Here is a 22,770-nt window from a genome sequence, read left to right on the forward strand (position 1 = left end):
TCCTCCTCTCTCCGTTCCTCTCACTTTCTCCCTTCCTCCTTCTTTCCCTCCCTTTCCCCCCCCCCCCCCCTCTCTCTCTCTCCTCCCCACTCTCAGACAGAGAAGTTCTCGGGGGTGGTGTCTCCCCAGTCCCAGGACAGCCCCTCCCTTGGCTCCAGGCCTACAGAGCCAGATCCAGATCCAGCCCAGGAGGAGCATGACAACATGAAGAACGTGCTCAACACCTCCAGTGGTATCGAACACCAGGGGAACCTGCGCCGCAACCGGGGCTACCGCAGTAAGACACACAGGGACGCAGACACACCAATACACACACCCCCAGCAGGACCTCTGTCTGCTAACATGGTGCTCACTCTGGAATGGGTTGGTATTTCAAGCATAATGAAGAGGAATAAATCCATGCATCCCAGCAGTCTCTGGAGGGAACTAAATATATATACACACACACACACACACACTATCGTTCAAAAGTTTGGGGTCACTTAGAAATGTCCTTGTTTATCAAAGAAAAGGAAAAACATGTGTTTATTAAAACTGATCAGAAATACAGTGTCGACATTGTTAATGTTGTAAATGACTATTGTAGCTGGAAACATCTGATTTTTAATGGAATATCTACATAGGCGTTCGGAGGCCCATTATCAGCAACCATCACTCCTGTGTTCCAATGACACGTTGTGTTAGCTAATCCAAGTTTATCATTTTTAAAAAGGCTAATTGATCATTAGAAAACCCTTTTTGCAATTATGTTAGAACAGTTGAAAACTGTTGTGCTGATTTTAAAGAAGCAATCTAGTTTGATAAACAGACGCCTCACAAGTCCTAAACTGGCCTTCTTTAGACTAGTAGAGTATCTGGAGCATCAGCATTTGTGGGTTCGATTACAGGCTCAAAATGGCCAGAAACAAAGACCTTTCTTCTGAAACTCGTCAGTCTATTCTTGTTCTGAGAAATGAAGGCTATTCCGTGCGAGAAATTACCTAGAAACTGAATATCTCGTACAACACTGTGTACTACTCCCTTCACAGAACAGCGCAAACTGGCTCTAACCAGAAGAGAAAGAGGAGTGGGAGGCCGGTGCACAACTTAGCAAGAGGACAAGTACATTAGAGTCTGAGAAACAGGCTTCTCACAAGTCCTCAACTGGCAGCTTCATTAAATAGTACCCACAAAACACCAGTCTCAAGGTCAACAGTGAAGAGGCGACTCCGGGATGCTGGCCTTCTAGGCAGAGTTGCAAAGAAAAGGCCATATCTCAGAACACAGAAGTGGACAGAGGAACTCTTGGATTAGCTAGCATAAATTAATTAGCTTTTTAAAATGATAACCTTGGATTATCTAACACAACGTGCCATTGGAACACAGGAGTGATGGTTGCTGATAATGAGCCTCTGTACGCCTATGTAGATATTCCATTACAAATCTGCCGTTTCCAGCTACAATAGTCATTTACAACATTAACAATGTCTGCACCGTATTTCTAATCATGTTTAATGTTATTTTAATAATGGACAAAAGCCTGCTTTTCTTTCAAAAACAAGAACATTTCTAAGTGACCCCAAACTTTTGAATGGTAGTGTACAGTCGTGGCCAAAAGTTTTGAGAATGACACAAATATTAATTTCCACAAAGTTAGCTCCTTCAGTGTCTTTAGATATTTTTGTCAGATGTTACTATGGAATACTGAAGTATAATTACAAGCATTTCATAAGTGTCGAAGGCTTTTATTGACAATTACTTGAAGTTGATGCAAAGAGTCAATATTTGCAGTGTTGACCCCGCTTTTTCAAGACCTCTGCAATCCACCCTGGCATGCTGTCAATTAACTTCTGGGCCACATTCTGACTGATGGCAGCCCATTCTTGCATAATCAATACTTGGAGTTTGTCAGAATTTGTGGGGTTTTGTTTGTCCACCCGCCTCTTGAGGATTGACCACAAGTTCTCAATGGGATTAAGGTCTGGGGAGTTTCCTGGCCATGGACCAAAAAATAGCGATGTTTTGTTCCCCGAGCCACTCAGTTTTTTGCCTTATGGAAAGATGCTCCATCATGCTGGAAAAGGCATTGTTCATCACCAAACTGTTCCTGGATGGTTGGGAGAAGTTGCTCTCGGAGGATGTGTTGGTACCATTCTTTATTCATGGCTGTGTTCTTAGACAAAATTGTGAGTGAGCCGACTCCCTTGGCTGAGAAGCAACCCCACACATGAATGGTCTCAGGATGCTTTACTGTTGGCATGACACAGGACTGATGGTAGCGCTCACCTTGTCTTCTCCGGACAAGCTTTTATCTGGATGCTCCAAACAATCGGAAAAGGGATTCATCAGAGAAAATGACATCTGTTAAATATATTAATACAACACCAATACATCTGTTAAATATATTAATACAACACCAATACATCTGTTAAATATATTAATACATCACCAATACATCACCAATACATCTGTTAAATATATTAATACATCACCAATACATCTGTTAAATATATTAATACAACACCAATACATCACCAATACATCTGTTAAATATATTAATACAACACCAATACATCTGTTAAATATATTTATACAACACCAATACAACACCAATACATCTGTTAAATATATTAATACAACACCAATACATCTGTTAAATATATTAATACAACACCAATACATCACCAATACATCTGTTAAATATATTAATACATCACCAATACATCTGTTAAATATATTAATACAACACCAATACATCACCAATACATCTGTTAAATATATTAATACAACACCAATACATCTGTTAAATATATTTATACATCACCAATACATCTGTTAAATATGTTTATACAACACCAATACATCTGTTAAATATATTTATACAACACCAATACATCACCAATACATCTGTTAAATATATTAATACAACACCAATACATCACCAATACATCTGTTAAATATATTAATACATCACCAATACATCACCAATACATCTGTTAAATATATTAATACAACACCAATACATCTGTTAAATATATTAATACAACACCAATACATCACCAATACATCTGTTAAATATATTAATACATCACCAATACATCTGTTAAATATATTAATACAACACCAATACATCTGTTAAATATATTTATACAACACCAATACATCACCAATACATCTGTTAAATATATTAATACAACACCAATACATCTGTTAAATATATTTATACAACACCAATACATCACCAATACATCTGTTAAATATATTAATACAACACCAATACATCTGTTAAATATATTAATACATCACCAATACATCTGTTAAATATATTAATACATCACCAATACATCTGTTAAATATATTAATACAACACCAATACATCACCAATACATCTGTTAAATATATTAATACATCACCAATACATCTGTTAAATATATTAATACATCACCAATACATCTGTTAAATATATTTATACAACACCAATACATCTGTTAAATATATTAATACATCACCAATACATCACCAATACATCTGTTAAATATATTAATACAACACCAATACATCTGTTAAATATATTAATACAACACCAATACATCTGTTAAATATATTAATACATCACCAATACATCTGTTAAATATATTTATACAACACCAATACATCTGTTAAATATATTAATACATCACCAATACATCACCAATACATCTGTTAAATATATTAATACATCACCAATACATCACCAATACATCTGTTAAATATATTAATACATCACCAATACATCACCAATACATCTGTTAAATATATTAATACATCACCAATACATCTGTTAAATATATTAATAAATCACCAATACATCACCAATACATCTGTTAAATATATTAATACAACACCAATACATCTGTTAAATATATTAATACATCACCAATACATCTGTTAAATATATTAATACAACACCAATACATCACCAATACATCTGTTAAATATATTTATACAACACCAATACATCTGTTAAATATATTTATACATCACCAATACATCTGTTAAATATATTTATACAACACCAATACATCTGTTAAATATATTAATACAACACCAATACATCTGTTAAATATATGAATACAACACCAATACATCTGTTAAATATATTAATACATCACCAATACATCTGTTAAATATATTAATACAACACCAATACATCTGTTAAATATATTAATACAACACCAATACATCTGTTAAATATATTAATACAACACCAATACAACACCAATACATCTGTTAAATATATTAATACAACACCAATACATCTGTTAAATATATTTATACAACACCAATACATCTGTTAAATATATTAATACAACACCAATACATCACCAATACATCTGTTAAATATATTAATACATCACCAATACATCACCAATACATCTGTTAAATATATTAATACATCACCAATACATCTGTTAAATATATTTATACAACACCAATACATCTGTTAAATATATTAATACAACACCAATACATCTGTTAAATATATTAATACAACACCAATACATCACCAATACATCTGTTAAATATATTAATACATCACCAATACATCACCAATACATCTGTTAAATATATTAATACATCACCAATACATCTGTTAAATATATTTATACAACACCAATACATCTGTTAAATATATTAATACATCACCAATACATCTGTTAAATATATTAATACATCACCAATACATCACCAATACATCTGTTAAATATATTAATACATCACCAATACATCTGTTAAATATATTTATACAACACCAATACATCTGTTAAATATATTAATACAACACCAATACAACACCAATACATCTGTTAAATATATTAATACATCACCAATACATCACCAATACATCTGTTAAATATATTAATACAACACCAATACATCTGTTAAATATATTAATACAACACCAATACATCTGTTAAATATATTAATACAACACCAATACATCTGTTAAATATATTAATACAACACCAATACATCACCAATACATCTGTTAAATATATTAATACAACACCAATACATCTGTTAAATATATTAATACAACACCAATACATATGTTAAATATATTAATACATCACCAATACATCTGTTAAATATATTAATACATCACCAATACATCTGTTAAATATATTAATACATCACCAATACATCACCAATACATCTGTTAAATATATTAATACAACACCAATACATCTGTTAAATATATTAATACAACACCAATACATCACCAATACATCTGTTAAATATATTTATACAACACCAATACATCTGTTAAATATATTAATACAACACCAATACATCACCAATACATCTGTTAAATATATTAATACATCACCAATACATCTGTTAAATATATTAATACAACACCAATACATCTGTTAAATATATTAATACAACACCAATACATCTGTTAAATATATTAATACAACACCAATACATATGTTAAATATATTAATACATCACCAATACATCTGTTAAATATATTAATACATCACCAATACATCTGTTAAATATATTAATACATCACCAATACATCACCAATACATCTGTTAAATATATTAATACAACACCAATACATCTGTTAAATATATTAATACATCACCAATACATCACCAATACATCTGTTAAATATATTAATACATCACCAATACATCTGTTAAATATATTAATACATCACCAATACATCTGTTAAATATATTAATACAACACCAATACAACACCAATACATCACCAATACATCTGTTAAATATATTAATATGACACCAATACATCTGTTAAATATATTAATACAACACCAATACATCACCAATACATCTGTTAAATATATTAATACATCACCAATACATCTGTTAAATATATTAATACAACACCAATACATCTGTTAAATATATTAATACAACACCAATACATCTGTTAAATATATTAATACATCACCAATACAACACCAATACATCTGTTAAATATATTAATACAACATCAATACATCTGTTAAATATATTAATACAACACCAATACATCTGTTAAATATATCAATACATCACCAATACATCTGTTAAATATATTAATACAACACCAATACATCTGTTAAATATATTAATACAACACCAATACATCTGTTAAATATATTAATACAACACCAATACATCTGTTAAATATATTAATACATCACCAATACATCTGTTAAATATATTAATACAACACCAATACAACACCAATACATCTGTTAAATATATTAATACATCACCAATACATCTGTTAAATATATTAATACAACACCAATACATCACCAATACATCTGTTAAATATATTAATACATCACCAATACATCTGTTAAATATATTAATACAACACCAATACAACACCAATACATCTGTTAAATATATTAATACAACACCAATACATCACCAATACATCTGTTAAATATATTAATACATCACCAATACATCACCAATACATCTGTTAAATATATTAATACATCACCAATACATCTGTTAAATATATTAATACAACACCAATACAACACCAATACATCTGTTAAATATATTAATACAACACCAATACATCTGTTAAATATATTAATACATCACCAATACATCTGTTAAATATATTAATACAACACCAATACATCACCAATACATCTGTTAAATATATTAATACATCACCAATACATCACCAATACATCTGTTAAATATATTAATACATCACCAATACATCACCAATACATCTGTTAAATATATTAATACAACACCAATACATCTGTTAAATATATTAATACATCACCAATACATCTGTTAAATATATTAATACATCACCAATACATCTGTTAAATATATTAATACAACACCAATACATCACCAATACATCTGTTAAATATATTAATACAACACCAATACATCTGTTAAATATATTAATACATCACCAATACAACACCAATACATCTGTTAAATATATTTATACAACACCAATACATCTGTTAAATATATTAATACAACACCAATACATCACCAATACATCTGTTAAATATATTAATACAACACCAATACATCACCAATACATCTGTTAAATATATTAATACAACACCAATACATCACCAATACATCTGTTAAATATATTAATAAAACACCAATACATCTGTTAAATATATTAATACAACACCAATACATCTGTTAAATATATTAATACAACACCAATACAACACCAATACATCTGTTAAATATATTAATACATCATCAATACATCTGTTAAATATATTAATACAACACCAATACATCACCAATACATCTGTTAAATATATTAATACAACACCAATACATCACCAATACATCTGTTAAATATATTAATACATCACCAATACATCACCAATACATCTGTTAAATATATTAATACATCACCAATACATCTGTTAAATATATTAATACAACACCAATACAACACCAATACATCTGTTAAATATATTAATACAACACCAATACATCTGTTAAATATATTAATACATCACCAATACATCTGTTAAATATATTAATACAACACCAATACATCACCAATACATCTGTTAAATATATTAATACATCACCAATACATCACCAATACATCTGTTAAATATATTAATACATCACCAATACATCACCAATACATCTGTTAAATATATTAATACAACACCAATACATCTGTTAAATATATTAATACATCACCAATACATCTGTTAAATATATTAATACATCACCAATACATCTGTTAAATATATTAATACATCACCAATACATCTGTTAAATATATTAATACAACACCAATACATCACCAATACATCTGTTAAATATATTAATACAACACCAATACATCTGTTAAATATATTAATACAACACCAATACATCACCAATACATCTGTTAAATATATTAATACATCACCAATACATCTGTTAAATATATTAATACAACACCAATACATCTGTTAAATATATTAATACAACACCAATACATCTGTTAAATATATTAATACAACACCAATACATCACCAATACATCTGTTAAATATATTAATACAACACCAATACATCACCAATACATCACCAATACATCTGTTAAATATATTAATACAACACCAATACATCTGTTAAATATATTAATACATCACCAATACATCTGTTAAATATATTAATACATCACCAATACATCTGTTAAATATATTAATACATCACCAATACATCACCAATACATCTGTTAAATATATTAATACAACACCAATACATCACCAATACATCTGTTAAATATATTAATACAACACCAATACATCTGTTAAATATATTAATACAACACCAATACATCACCAATACATCTGTTAAATATATTAATACAACACCAATACATCACCAATACATCTGTTAAATATATTTATACAACACCAATACAACTGTTAAATACAACCAATAAAATGTTATGTTTGTTTCCTCCTCTTCTAATGCTTCTTCCCCATTTTAAATAAAGTTTGATTTGAAATTCCTTCCCCATTTTAAATAAAGTTTGATTTGAATTCCTTCCCCATTTTAAATAAAGTTTGATTTGAATTCCTTCCCCATTTTAAATAAAGTTTGATTTGAATTCCTTCCCCATTTTAAATAAAGTTTGATTTGAATTCCTTCCCCATTTTAAATAAAGTTTGATTTGAATTCCTTCCCCATTTTAAATAAAGTTTGATTTGATTTCGTCCCCCATTTTAAATAAAGTTTGATTTGATTTCGTCCCCCATTTTAAATAAAGTTTGATTTGATTTCGTCCCCATTTTAAATAAAGTTTGATTTGATTTCATCTCCATTTTAAATAATGTTTGATTTGATTTCGTCCCCATTTTAAATAAAGTTTGATTTGATTTCGTCCCCAGGTCTAGGCCCAGTTAGTTCATCCCAGATGTCTGTAGCCAAAGAGGACAGTGCTAGCTCCCAGGATGATGCTACGGATGAGATCATGGATCGGCTAGTCAAGTCTGTTACCAGGAGCCCCTCAGAGAGGCCGTCCAGCCCCAAGACACGCAAACGCTCCCGCCTCAACAGGAAGTCGTGTGAGTACTACAACATGGAGGGGAGGGGCCTTTAAGTAGACCAGAGCCAGTTGTTGAATTGATCCCTTCAACTAAACTAAACTCTCTCTGTTTCTTCACCTGTTATTTCCCAAGTGATCTGCTCTGAATGTAGAGAGGCTGCTGTACTACCATTCCATACAGCTCCCACTGTTCATCACTAGCCTTGTAGGTGTGCAGGCTTTTGTTCAAGCCCAGCACCTAATTAAAAAATATATATATAGTGTTTGGCTGGAACAAAAGACGTCCACTCTGTAGTCCACTCTGTAGTCTTACTAGACGAGGCTTAGTGACTACTGTCTTCCCTCCACTCTGTAGTCCTACTAGACGAGGCTTGGTGACTACTGTCTTCCCTCCACTCTGTAGTCCACTGTAGTCCACTCTGTAGTCCAACTAGACGAGGCTTGGTGACTACTGTCTTGCCTCCACTGTAGTCCTACTAGACGAGGCTTGGTGACGACTGTCTTCCCTCCACTCTGTAGTCCTACTAGACGAGGCTTGGTGACTACTGTCTTCCCTCCACTCTGTAGTCCACTCTGTAGTCCACTCTGTAGTCCTACTAGACAAGGCTTGGTGACGACTGTCTTCCCTCCACTCTGTAGTCCTACTAGACGAGGCTTGGTGACTACTGTCTTCCCTCCTCTCTGTAGTCCTACTAGACGAGGCTTGGTGACTACGGTCTTCAGTCCACTCTGTAGTCCTACTAGACGAGGCTTGGTGACTACTGTCTTCCCTCCACTCTGTAGTCCTACTAGACCAGGCTTGGTGATTACTGTCTTCCCTCCACTCTGTAGTCCTACTAGACAAGGCTTGGTGACTACTGTCTTCCCTCCACTCTGTAGTCCACTGTAGTCCACTCTGTAGTCCAACTAGACGAGGCTTGGTGACTACTGTCTTCCCTCCACTCTGTAGTCCTACTAGACGAGGCTTGGTGACTACTGTCTTCCCTCCACTCTGTAGTCCTACTAGACGAGGCTTGGTGACTACTGTCTTCCCTCCACTCTGTAGTCCACTGTAGTCCACTCTGTAGTCCTACTAGACGAGACTTGGTGACTACTGTCTTCCCTCCACTCTGTAGTCCTACTAGACGAGGCTTGGTGACTACTGTCTTCGTCCACTCTGTAGTCCTACTAGACGAGGCTTGGTGACTACTGTCTTCCCTCCACTCTGTAGTCCTACTAGACGAGGCTTGGTGACTACTGTCTTCCCTCCACTCTGTAGTCCTACTAGACGAGGCTTGGTGACTACTGTCTTCCCTCCTCTCTGCAGTCCTACTAGACGAGGCTTGGTGACTACGGTCTTCAGTCCACTCTGTAGTCTTACTAGACGAGGCTTGGTGACTACTGTCTTCCCTCCACTCTGTAGTCCTACTAGATGAGGCTTGGTGACTACTGTCTTCACTCCTCTCTGTAGTCCTACTAGACGAGGCTTGGTGACTACTGTCTTCCCTCCACTCTGTAGGCCTACTAGACGAGGCTTGGTGACTACTGTCTTCCCTCCACTCTGTAGTCCTACTAGACGAGGCTTGGTGACTACTTTCTTCCCTCCACTCTGTAGTCCTACTAGACGAGGCTTGGTGACTACTGTCTTCCCTCCACTCTGTAGTCCTACTAGACGAGGCTTGGTGACTACTGTCTTCCCTCCACACTGTAGTCCACTCTGTAGTCCTACTAGATGAGGCTTGGTGACTACTGTCTTCCCTCCACTCTGTAGTCCACTCTGTAGTCCACTCTGTAGTCCTACTAGACGAGGCTTGGTGACTACTGTCTTCCCTCCACTCTGTAGTCCTACTAGACAAGGCTTGGTGACTACGGTCTTCCCTCCTCTCTGTAGTCCTACTAGACGAGGCTTGGTGACTACTGTCTTCCCTCCTCTCTGTAGTCCTACTAGACGAGGCTTGGTGACTGTCTTCCCTCTCCACTCTGTAGTCCTACTAGACGAGGCTTGGTGACTACTGTCTTCCCTCCCCTCTGTAGTCCTACTAGACGAGGCTTGGTGACTACTGTCTTCCCTCCACTCTGTAGTCCTACTAGACGAGGCTTGGTGACTACGGTCTTCCCTCCACTCTGTAGTCCTACTAGACGAGGCTTGGTGACTACTGTCTTCCCTCCACTCTGTAGTCCTACTAGACGAGGCTTGGTGACTACTGTCTTCCCTCCTCTCTGTAGTCCTACTAGACGAGGCTTGGTGACTACTGTCTTCCCTCCACTCTGTAGTCCTACTAGACAAGGCTTGGTGACTACTGTCTTCCCTCCACTCTGTAGTCCACTCTGTAGTCCACTCTAGTCCTACTAGACGAGGCTTGGTGACTACTGTCTTCCCTCCACTCTGTAGTCCTACTAGACGAGGCTTGGTGACTACGGTCTTCCCTCCTCTCTGTAGTCCTACTAGACGAGGCTTGGTGACTACTGTCTTCCCTCCTCTCTGTAGTCCTACTAGACGAGGCTTGGTGACTACTGTCTTCCCTCCACTCTGTAGTCCTACTAGACGAGGCTTGGTGACTACTGTCTTCCCTCCACTCTGTAGTCCTACTAGACAAGGCTTGGTGACTACTGTCTTCCCTCCACTCTGTAGTCCTACTAGACGAGGCTTGGTGACTACGGTCTTCCCTCCACTCTGTAGTCCTACTAGACGAGGCTTGGTGACTACTGTCTTCCCTCCTCTCTGTAGTCCTACTAGACGAGGCTTGGTGACTACGGTCTTCCCTCCACTCTGTAGTCCTACTAGACGAGGCTTGGTGACTACGGTCTTCCCTCCACTCTGTAGTCCTACTAGACGAGGCTTGGTGACTACGGTCTTCCCTCCACTCTGTAGTCCTACTAGACGAGGCTTGGTGACTACTGTCTTCCCTCCACTCTGTAGTCCAACTAGACGAGGCTTGGTGACTACTGTCTTCCCTCCTCTCTGTAGTCCTACTAGACGAGGCTTGGTGACTACGGTCTTCCCTCCACTCTGTAGTCCTACTAGACAAGGCTTGGTGACTACTGTCTTCCCTCCACTCTGTAGTCCACTCTGTAGTCCACTCTAGTCCTACTAGACGAGGCTTGGTGACTACTGTCTTCCCTCCACTCTGTAGTCCTACTAGACGAGGCTTGGTGACTACGGTCTTCCCTCCTCTCTGTAGTCCTACTAGACGAGGCTTGGTGACTACTGTCTTCCCTCCACTCTGTAGTCCTACTAGACGAGGCTTGGTGACTACTGTCTTCCCTCCACTCTGTAGTCCTACTAGACGAGGCTTGGTGACTACGGTCTTCCCTCCACTCTGTAGTCCTACTAGACGAGGCTTGGTGACTACTGTCTTCCCTCCACTCTGTAGTCCTACTAGACGAGGCTTGGTGACTACTGTCTTCCCTCCACTCTGTAGTCCTACTAGACGAGGCTTGGTGACTACTGTCTTCCCTCCACTCTGTAGTCCAACTAGACGAGGCTTGGTGACTACTGTCTTCCCTCCTCTCTGTAGTCCTACTAGACGAGGCTTGGTGACTACGGTCTTCCCTCCACTCTGTAGTCCTACTAGACGAGGCTTGGTGACTACTGTCTTCCCTCCACTCTTTAGTCCTACTAGACGAGGCTTGGTGACTACGGTCTTCCCTCCACTCTGTAGTCCTACTAGACGAGGCTTGGTGACTACTGTCTTCCCTCCACTCTGTAGTCCAACTAGACGAGGCTTGGTGACTACTGTCTTCCCTCCACTATGTAGTCCAACTAGACGAGGCTTGGTGACTACTGTCTTCCCTCCTCTCTGTAGTCCTACTAGACGAGGCTTGGTGACTACTGTCTTCCCTCCTCTCTGTAGTCCTACTAGACGAGGCTTGGTGACTACTGTCTTCCCTCCACTCTGTAGTCCTACTAGACGAGGCTTGGTGACTACTGTCTTCCCTCCACTCTGTAGTCCTACTAGACGAGGCTTGGTGACTACGGTCTTCCCTCCACTCTGTAGTCCTACTAGACGAGGCTTGGTGACTACTGTCTTCCCTCCACTCTGTAGTCCTACTAGACGAGGCTTAGTGACTACTGTCTTCCCTCCACTCTGTAGTCCTACTAGACGAGGCTTGGTGACTACTGTCTTCCCTCCACTCTGTAGTCCTACTAGACGAGGCTTGGTGACTACTGTCTTCCCTCCACTCTGTAGTCCTACTAGACGAGGCTTGGTGACTACTGTCTTCCCTCCACTCTGTAGTCCTACTAGACGAGGCTTGGTGACTACTGTCTTCCCTCCACTCTGTAGTCCTACTAGACGAGGCTTGGTGACTACTGTCTTCCATCTTGGTCTCATTGTGATTCCACCTCCTGTACCTGAAAAGGGTCAAGGCTAGATGTGTGACACCACTAAGGGATAAGCCCTTTTGTCCCTGTCTGTGTCTCTATGTCCTTGTGTGTCCATCCACAGTATGATGTGTGTCCATAACAGAGGTTTATATGTTCAACAGAGCGTTATCTCCCTGGGCCCATAATATCTCTGTTGTTAGTTCCTCTCTAAAGATATCAGAACTATATAGTAAATACCCAGCTTTTCATTCTCCCAGAAATGAAGAACTGATACCTGTTCTGTTCTCAACTGACATCCTGACGTCTCAGTAACGTGTACAAGAACCTTCACAAAATGGTACCCTGCCGGGCCCAGTGGTCTATAGTAATACCACTATATAGGGAATAGGGCTCTGGTCTATAGTAGTGTACTATATAGGGAATAGGGCTCTGGTCTATAGTAGTGCACTATATAGGGAATAGGGCTCTGGTCTATAGTAGTACCACTATATAGGGAATAGGGCTCTGGTCTATAGTAGTACCACTATATAGGGAATAGGGCTCTGGTCTATAGTAGTACCACTATATAGGGAATAGGGCTCTGGTCTATAGTAGTACCACTATATAGGGAATAGGGCTCTGGTCTATAGTAGTACCACTATATAGGGAATAGGGCTCTGGTCTATAGTAGTACCACTATATAGGGAATAGGGCTCTGGTCTACAGTAGTACCACTATATAGGGAATAGGGCTCTGGTCTATAGTAGTACCACTATATAGGGAATAGGGCTCTGGTCTATAGTAGTACCACTATATAGGGAATAGGGCTCTGGTCTATAGTAGTACCACTATATAGGGAATAAGGCTCTGGTCTATAGTAGTACCACTATATAGGGAATAGGGCTCTGGTCTCCTGGACCAGTGGGAGGTGTGAAATGTTTGTTGTTTTTTTATCCCTGAGACGCGTTGACATGGTAACGTACGTGTGTGTGTGTGTGTGTGTGCATTGTTCTCATTTAGTTTGACATGGTGTTTCTGTGTGTTGCAGTGAGGAGGACTCTGAAGAGCGGACTAAGTGTTGACGTGGTTCAGGCTCTGGGACTCAGCAACAAGACTGGAGACCAGCTCTGAACACACAGAGAGACCTACACTGACTGGAGACAAGCTCTGAACACACAGAGAGACCTACACAGACTGGAGACAAGCTCTGAACACACAGAGAGACCTACACAGACTGGAGACCAGCTCTGAACACACAGAGAGACCTACACAGACTGGAGACAAGCTCTGAACACACAGAGAGACCTACACAGACTGGAGACAAGCTCTGAACACACAGAGAGACCTACACAGACTGGAGACCAGCTCTGAACACACAGAGAGACCTACACAGACTGGAGACAAGCTCTGAACACACAGAGACCTACACAGACTGGAGACAAGCTCTGAACACACAGAGAGACCTACACAGACTGGAGACAAGCTCTGAACACACAGAGACCTACACAGACTGGAGACAAGCTCTGAACACACAGAGAGACCTACACAGACTGGAGACCAGCTCTGAACACACAGAGAGACCTACACAGACTGACTGAGACACAGTACTAACACACAGACAGTACTACCAGACACACACACACACACACACACACACACACACAGTACTACCAGACACACCAGCCATGAAGAGGAAGGATGAAGCTTGTACCACACACAGAGACACAGCACTACCAGACACACACACACACACAGCATTACCAGACACAAACACACACACACACACAGCACTACCAGACACACCAGCCATGAAGAGGAAGGATGAAACTCGTACCACACACAGAGACACAGCACTACCAGACACACACACACACAGCACTACCAGACACACACACACACACACACAGCACTACCAGACACACACACACACAGCACTACCAGACACACCAGCCATGAAGAGGAAGGATGAAGCTCGTACCACACACAGCACTACCAGACACACACACACACACACAGCACTACCAGACACACACACACACACACAGCACTACCAGACACACCAGCCATGAAGAGGAAGGATGAAGCTCGTACCGAGGGCCTGGATCTTAGAAAGTCCTAATGTGACAGAAAGAAGAGACAGTACATGTAGGAAGGACATGCTGGTGCTCACTACAGTAGCCCCGCCCCCGCCCCTCCCACAATGCTTTGGGCTTGTTCCTGTCTCACTACAGTAGCCCCCCCCCGCCCCTCCCACAATGCTTTGGGCTTGTTCCTGTCTCACTACAGTATCCCCCCGCCCCTCCCACAATGCTTTGGGCTTGTTCCTGTCTCACTACAAAACAACCGTGTATATGTTACAGGAAGACGTGAGAACTCTTGTTCATCTGGAGTCTCCGGACAGAGAACCTGGCAGAACAAGTGTTTCAGATGTGGAGTTAAATATTCAGATGTTTTGGTGTTGTAAACATCCTGACGTATCATATTGAAGAGATATATACAGTGTGATGGACATTTAACTGAACATTAAGGACAGACGCACTATATTTTAAAGGTTATACTGTGTATCTGGAGTCAGGGTGGTGGGGTGGAGGGGTAACAGGATGTTTTAGTCAGGAAGTGGTTGAATATAAACTCTGGTGTTATTATTCTAATGGATCCGATGTTATTAACTTTATATAATTATAGATAGTCTGTTCTATATAGAGGTTATGTTGAGTCTGGTCTCAGACCACACACACATACACACTCACTCACACCGAGAGAGAGACGTCTCAGACACACACCGAGAGAGACGTCTCACATGACACACACACACTCACACTCACACACACACACACACACACTCACACAGAGAGAGAGAGACGTCTCGGACACACACACAGAGAGAGAGACGTCTCAATCGAGAGACGAGGTGATCTGATCTAGACAGAGGACATATGAACCAGGTCACATGCCCATATTATTTATCACACACAGAGACCTTGTTTCACGGTTAATATTTGGACCCCACGAGGGGGGGGTTATGTGTGTAGTGTGTGTTTGGTGAGTCTAGGTACGGTGTGTTGTATTTTACCCTACATCCTACTTCAGTTCAAGAGGGTTGATTTGTTCCATCACAAACACACACCTTTATATAGAACCGTATAGAACAACCTCTGGTCATGTAGAACAGTATAGAACAACCTCTGGTCATATAGAACAGTATAGAACAACCTCTGGTCATATAGAACAGTATAGAACAACCTCTGGTCATATAGAACAGTATAGAACAACCTCTGGTCATATAGAACAGTATAGAACAACCTCTGGTCATATAGAATAACCTCTGGTCATATAGAACAACCTATGGTCATGTAGAACAGTATAGAACAACCTCTGGTCATGTAGAACAGTATAGAACAACCTCTGGTCATGTAGAACAGTATAGAACAATCTCTGGTCATATAGAACAACCTCTGGTCATATAGAACAACCTCTGGTCATATAGAACAACCTATGGTCATGTAGAACAGTATAGAACAACCTCTGGTCATGTAGAACAGTATAGAACAACGTCTGGTCATGTAGAACAACCTCTGGTCATATAGAACAGTATAGAACAACCTCTGGTCATATAGAACAGTATAGAACAACCTCTGGTCATGTAGAACAACCTCTGGTCATGTAGAACAACCTCTGGTCATGTAGAACAGTATAGAACAACCTCTGGTCATATAGAACAACCTCTGGTCATATAGAACAACCTCTGGTCATATAGAACAACCTCTGGTCATGTAGAACAATCTCTGGTCATATAGAACAATCTCTGGTCATATAGAACAATCTCTGGTCATATAGAACAATCTCTGGTCATATAGAACAACCTCTGGTCATGTTGAACAATCTCTGGTCATATAGAACAGTATAGAACAACCTCTGGTCATGTAGAACAATCTCTGGTCATATAGAACAGTATAGAACAACCTCTGGTCATATAGAACAGTATAGAACAACCTCTGGTCATGTAGAACAGTATAGAACAACCTCTGGTCATGTAGAACAACCTCTGGTCATGTAGAACAACCTCTGGTCATGTAGAACAACCTCTGGTCATGTAGAACAACCTCTGGTCATGTAGAACAACCTCTGGTCATATAGAACAACCTCTGGTCATATAGAACAGTATAGAACAACCTCTGGTCATATAGAACAGTATAGAACAACCTCTGGTCATGTAGAACAACCTCTGGTCATGTAGAACAACCTCTGGTCATGTAGAACAACCTCTGGTCATATAGAACAACCTCTGGTCATGTAGAAAAGTATAGAACAACCTCTGGCCATATAGAACAACCTCTGGTCATGTAGAACAACCTCTGGTCATATAGAACAACCTCTGGTCATGTAGAACAACCTCTGGTCATATAGAACAACCTCTGGTCATGTAGAACAACCTCTGGTCATGTAGAACAGTATAGAACAACCTCTGGTCATATAGAACAGTATAGAACAACCTCTGGTCATATAGAACAACCTCTGGTCATATAGAACAACCTCTGGTCATATAGAACAACCTCTGGTCATATAGAACAACCTCTGGTCATATAGAACAACCTCTGGTCATATAGAACAACCTCTGGTCATATAGAACAGTATAGAACAACCTCTGGTCATGTAGAACAATCTCTGGTCATGTAGAACAATCTCTGGTCATGTAGAACAATCTCTGGTCATGTAGAACAATCTCTGGTCATATAGAACAACCTCTGGTCATATAGAACAACCTCTGATCATGTAGAACAGTATAGAACAACCTCTGGTCATATAGAACAACCTCTGGTCATGTAGAACAACCTCTGGTCATGTGGAACAACCTCTGGTCATGTAGAACAACCTCTGGTCATATAGAACAGTATAGAACAACCTCTGGTCATATAGAACAACCTCTGGTCATATAGAACAACCTCTGGTCATGTAGAACAACCTCTGGTCATGTAGAACAACCTCTGGTCATGTAGAACAGTGTAGAACAACCTCTGGTCATATAGAACATTATAGAACAACCTCTGGTCATATAGAACAGTATAGAACAACCTCTGGTCATGTAGAACAGTATAGAACAACCTCTGGTCATATAGAACAGTATAGAACAACCTCTGGTTATATAGAACAGTATAGAACAACCTCTGGTCATGTAGAACAGTATAGATCAACCTCTGGTCATATAGAACAGTATAGAACAACCTCTGGTCATGTAGAACAGTATAGAACAACCTCTGGTCATATAGAACAGTATAGAACAACCTCTGGTCATGTAGAACAACCTCTGGTCATGTAGAACAGTATAGAACAACCTCTGGTCATATAGAACAGTATAGAACAACCTCTGGTCATGTAGAACAACCTCTGGTCATGTAGAACAACCTCTGGTCATGTAGAACAACCTCTGGTCATGTAGAACAACCTCTGGTCATGTAGAACAACCTCTGGTCATATAGAACAACCTCTGGTCATATAGAACAACCTCTGGTCATATAGAACAGTATAGAACAACCTCTGGTCATGTAGAACAGTATAGAACAATCTCTGGTCATATAGAACAACCTCTGGTCATATAGAACAACCTCTGGTCATATAGAACAACCTCTGGTCATATAGAACAACCTCTGGTCATATAGAACAGTATAGAACAACCTCTGGTCATGTAGAAAAGTATAGAACAATCTCTGGTCATATAGAACAACCTCTGGTCATATAGAACAACCTCTGGTCATATAGAACAACCTCTGGTCATGTAGAACAGTATAGAACAACCTCTGGTCATATAGAACAGTATAGAACAACCTCTGGTCATATAGAACAACCTCTGGTCATATAGAACAACCTCTGGTCATGTAGAACAGTATAGAACAACCTCTGGTCATATAGAACAGTATAGAACAACCTCTGGTCATGTAGAACAACCTCTGGTCATGTAGAACAACCTCTGGTCATGTAGAACAGTATAGAACAACCTCTGGTCATGTAGAACAACCTCTGGTCATATAGAACAGTATAGAACAACCTCTGGTCATGTAGAACAACCTCTGGTCATATAGAACAGTATAGAACAACCTCTGGTCATATAGAACAGTATAGAACAACCTCTGGTCATGTAGATGTCTTTTCTAAATGCAATCCTTTAAGGGCAGTGTTGTGAAGGAAGTTGTGACTATGATATGTCCAGAATAAAGACATTTGCCTATTTGCACAGGGAGGTGGGGTATGATACAATGGCAAGGATAATACTGTCATGACTTCACTATTTCTGATCACGTGTTCACTACCGGTAGTTGAATTGAGTACAGGTGTCTGTACCTGTGTGTGTATACCTGTGTGTATACCTGTGTGTGTTGAGGTGTGTGTACCTGTGTGTGTACCTGTGTATTGAATTGTTAATACCTGTGTGTATACCTGTGTGTATTGAGGTGTGTATACCTGTGTGTATTGAGGTGTGTCTACCTGTGTGTATAGAGGTGTGTATTGAGGTGTGTCTACCTGTGTGTATTGAGTTGTTAATACCTGTGTGTATACCTGTGTGTCTACCTGTGTGTATTGAGGTGTGTATTGAGGTGTGTCTACCTGTGTGTATTGAGTTGTTAATACCTGTGTGTATACGTACTGCGTGTTGTTTACACATTCACTATTTCCTGTAGATATATGTACTCCACGGGTGTGTCCCAAATCACACCCTATTCCCTATACACAGTCCCAAATCACACCCTATTCCCTATACACAGTCCCAAATCACACCCTATTCCCTATATACAGTCCCAAATCACACCCTATTCCCTATATACAGTCCCAAATCACTCCCTATATACAGTCCCATATCACACCCTATTCCCTATACACAGTCCCATATCACACCCTATTCCCTATATACAGTCCCAAATCACACCCTATTCCCTATATACAGTCCCAAATCACACCCTATTCCCTATATACAGTAGTTCCACGATTATGTCCCAAATCGCACCCTATTCCCTATATACAGTAGTTCCACGATTATGTCCCAAATCACACCCTATTCCCTATATACAGTAGTTCCACGCCGGTGTCTCAAATCGCACCCTATTCCCTATATACAGTCCCAAATCGCACCCTATTCCCTATATACAGTAGTACATACTTTTGGCACTGTTTAAAAGTACTGCAATATGTAGGGAGAGAAGGGTACCATTTTAAAACGTACCCCACTTCTGTCCCTATTCTGAGGCACATATGTTAAACATACCCCCCCCCCCTCCTCCTCTGAATGTTTTCTGGTTATTAACCCCTCTTCCTCCTCTGAATGTTTTCTCCTTATTAACCCCTCTTCCTCCTCTCAATGTTTTCTCCTTATTAACCCCTCTTCCTCCTCTCTGAATGTTTTCTCCTCATTAACCCCTGTTTGAAATGTATTTGAACCTTCCGATGAAGATAACCTGCTATTGTACGACACAGTGTTCTGCCTGCTGTTACAATGTTTTTAAATAGAGAATTAAAGTGGCCTTTCTATTGTTACGACGATGGCCGTGTTATGGAACCATGTGTGTGTCTGTGTGGACATGATGGCTGTATTATGGAACCATGTGTGTGTCTGTGTGGACACGATGGCTGTATTATGGAACCATGTGTGTGTCTGTGTGGACACGATGGCCGTGTTATGGAACCATGTGTGTGTCTGTGTGGGACACAGGAGCGACGGCAAACTGTAACTAAATGCTCAAATGGTTGTAATAATGTCTAATTGAAATCTTATTTTAATAGTGTTTTATTGTCATATGTTTCCCAACTGAATAATAATAATAAACATCTTCAAGCATACCGTCTACTGTACCAATGTTATTCTTTCACTGCGATTGTGTTGGGTTACATTTGCCTTGTGGCTCTAGTAGTAAACTGTCTCAAACTTTCACAGGATGCTATCGTCTTTCACAGAATACTACGGTCAAGAGTAGTCGTCTTTCACAGAATGATAGTCAGGACTAGTCATCTTTCACAGAATGCTGCAGTCAGGAGCAGTCATCTTTCACATAATGACAGTCAGGAGTAGTCATCTTTAAAAACAATACATTGGCAGCTCTTAGATCCGCACACTGCTATGGCCCGTGCGCATGTAATGGCTCTTTAACGGGGCTCGGTCTAGCGGTTCTTAGAGTTTGGGTCACGTGCCAAGATCGGCTATGCCAGCCGGTAGAGGCTCGACTGTGTTACCGCTAGCGTACCGCTTAATGAGAGAGTGAAAGAGAGAGAGAGGTGTTGTTGATATTGTACACTGGTGACAGGTATCGTCCCTTACGTCGTGTCCTTCTTATCTTACCTCCGGTACTCCCCTTGATGGTGTGTATAAAGAGAGAATAGAAGATGACGCGAGGCTGAGTGAGTTTAACGGGAAGATGCTCCTCGTCAGTGTGCCTGTGCTCCTTCTGCTTTCGGTAGTCGGTAAAGATGCGGCTGACCTCCCCGCGACAGAGGTGTCGTTTCTTCCGGACCTGGAGCTGCGTAGCGGGGGACAACCCGGTCCGTCGCTACCCGCTTCTCCGACCACCTCTCTAGACCGCTTCCAGGTTCAGCCCCGGGAGGAGTATGCCTCGCCGGGTATTGCCTTGCCCCGGTCCGCCGAGGAACCGTCCGCGACCACGGAGGACGGCGGCGAGTCGCACCGCCACGGCGGGGGGTTTCAGATGGTGCAGTGGGAATGGAGCTATGTTCAGACGCCTTACATTATCGCTATATGGATCCTGGTGGCCAGCGTCGCGAAAATCCGTAAGTGGGGACATTTGACCCTATTCTCTGAATGTACTGGCATTATAACCGAGTTACCAAGCAACCATTTGCTGTTTGTGATATCCCGCAGTCTATAAAAGCTATTTTAGCAAACCGATAAATATGGCTATGACACATGCAGGGCTGTTTTAGTCTATTTGACGATCTTAAACTATTTTAAACGTAAAGTTCGATGTAACAGGAATGACCAGCGACACTAAAGATAAGTCCTTCTAGATGAATGGTCAGCTAGGTATTTATAGAGAAGTCTTTCTAGATGAATGGTCAGCTAGGTATTTACAGAGAAGTCCTTCTAGATGAATGGTCAGCTAGGTATTTACAGAGAAGTCCTTCTAGATGAATGGTCAGCTAGGTATTTATAGAGAAGTCCTTCTAGATGAATGGTCAGCTAGGTATTTATAGAGAAGTCCTTCTAGATGAATGGTCAGCTAGGTATTTACAGAGAAGTCCTTCTAGATGAATGGTCAGCTAGGTATTTAAAGAGAAGTCCTTCTAGATGGAATGGTCAGCTAGGTATTTATAGAGAAGTCCTTCTAGATGAATGGTCAGCTAGGTATTTATAGAGAAGTCCTTCTAGATGAATGGTCAGCTAGGTATTTATAGAGAAGTCCTTCTAGATGAATGGTCAGCTAGGTATTTATAGAGAAG

General features: G+C 39.5%; 2 protein-coding genes across 8 annotated transcripts in view; both read left to right on the forward strand.

Annotated features, from left to right (window-relative positions):
* The window catches only part of LOC139385248 (FH1/FH2 domain-containing protein 1-like), a 172,313-nt gene extending 156,181 nt beyond the window's left edge, over positions 1-16,132 (forward strand). For 4 of the 7 annotated variants that reach the window (XM_071130401.1, XM_071130402.1, XM_071130403.1 and 1 more), the window contains 3 exons: positions 97-277; positions 8,890-9,066; positions 14,381-14,617. In XM_071130401.1, the coding sequence (XP_070986502.1) occupies positions 97-277; positions 8,890-9,066; positions 14,381-14,463 (441 nt within the window). In that variant the 3' untranslated portion in view covers positions 14,464-14,617. Of the gene's footprint in view, positions 1-96; positions 278-8,889; positions 9,067-14,380; positions 14,618-14,637 lie in introns of those variants that run through there. The other 3 variants (XM_071130398.1, XM_071130400.1, XM_071130399.1) reach the window with 2 other exon arrangements.
* A 5,599-nt stretch (positions 16,133-21,731) lies between these two features.
* The window catches only part of LOC139384429 (sodium/hydrogen exchanger 5-like), a 76,593-nt gene continuing 75,554 nt past the window's right edge, over positions 21,732-22,770 (forward strand). Inside the window, exon 1 of the mRNA XM_071129194.1 lies at positions 21,732-22,101. Coding sequence (XP_070985295.1) covers positions 21,732-22,101 — 370 coding nt within the window. The remainder of the gene's footprint in view (positions 22,102-22,770) is intronic.

Source organism: Oncorhynchus clarkii, chromosome 26, assembly GCF_045791955.1.
Source record: "Oncorhynchus clarkii lewisi isolate Uvic-CL-2024 chromosome 26, UVic_Ocla_1.0, whole genome shotgun sequence".
NCBI lineage: Eukaryota > Metazoa > Chordata > Actinopteri > Salmoniformes > Salmonidae > Oncorhynchus > Oncorhynchus clarkii.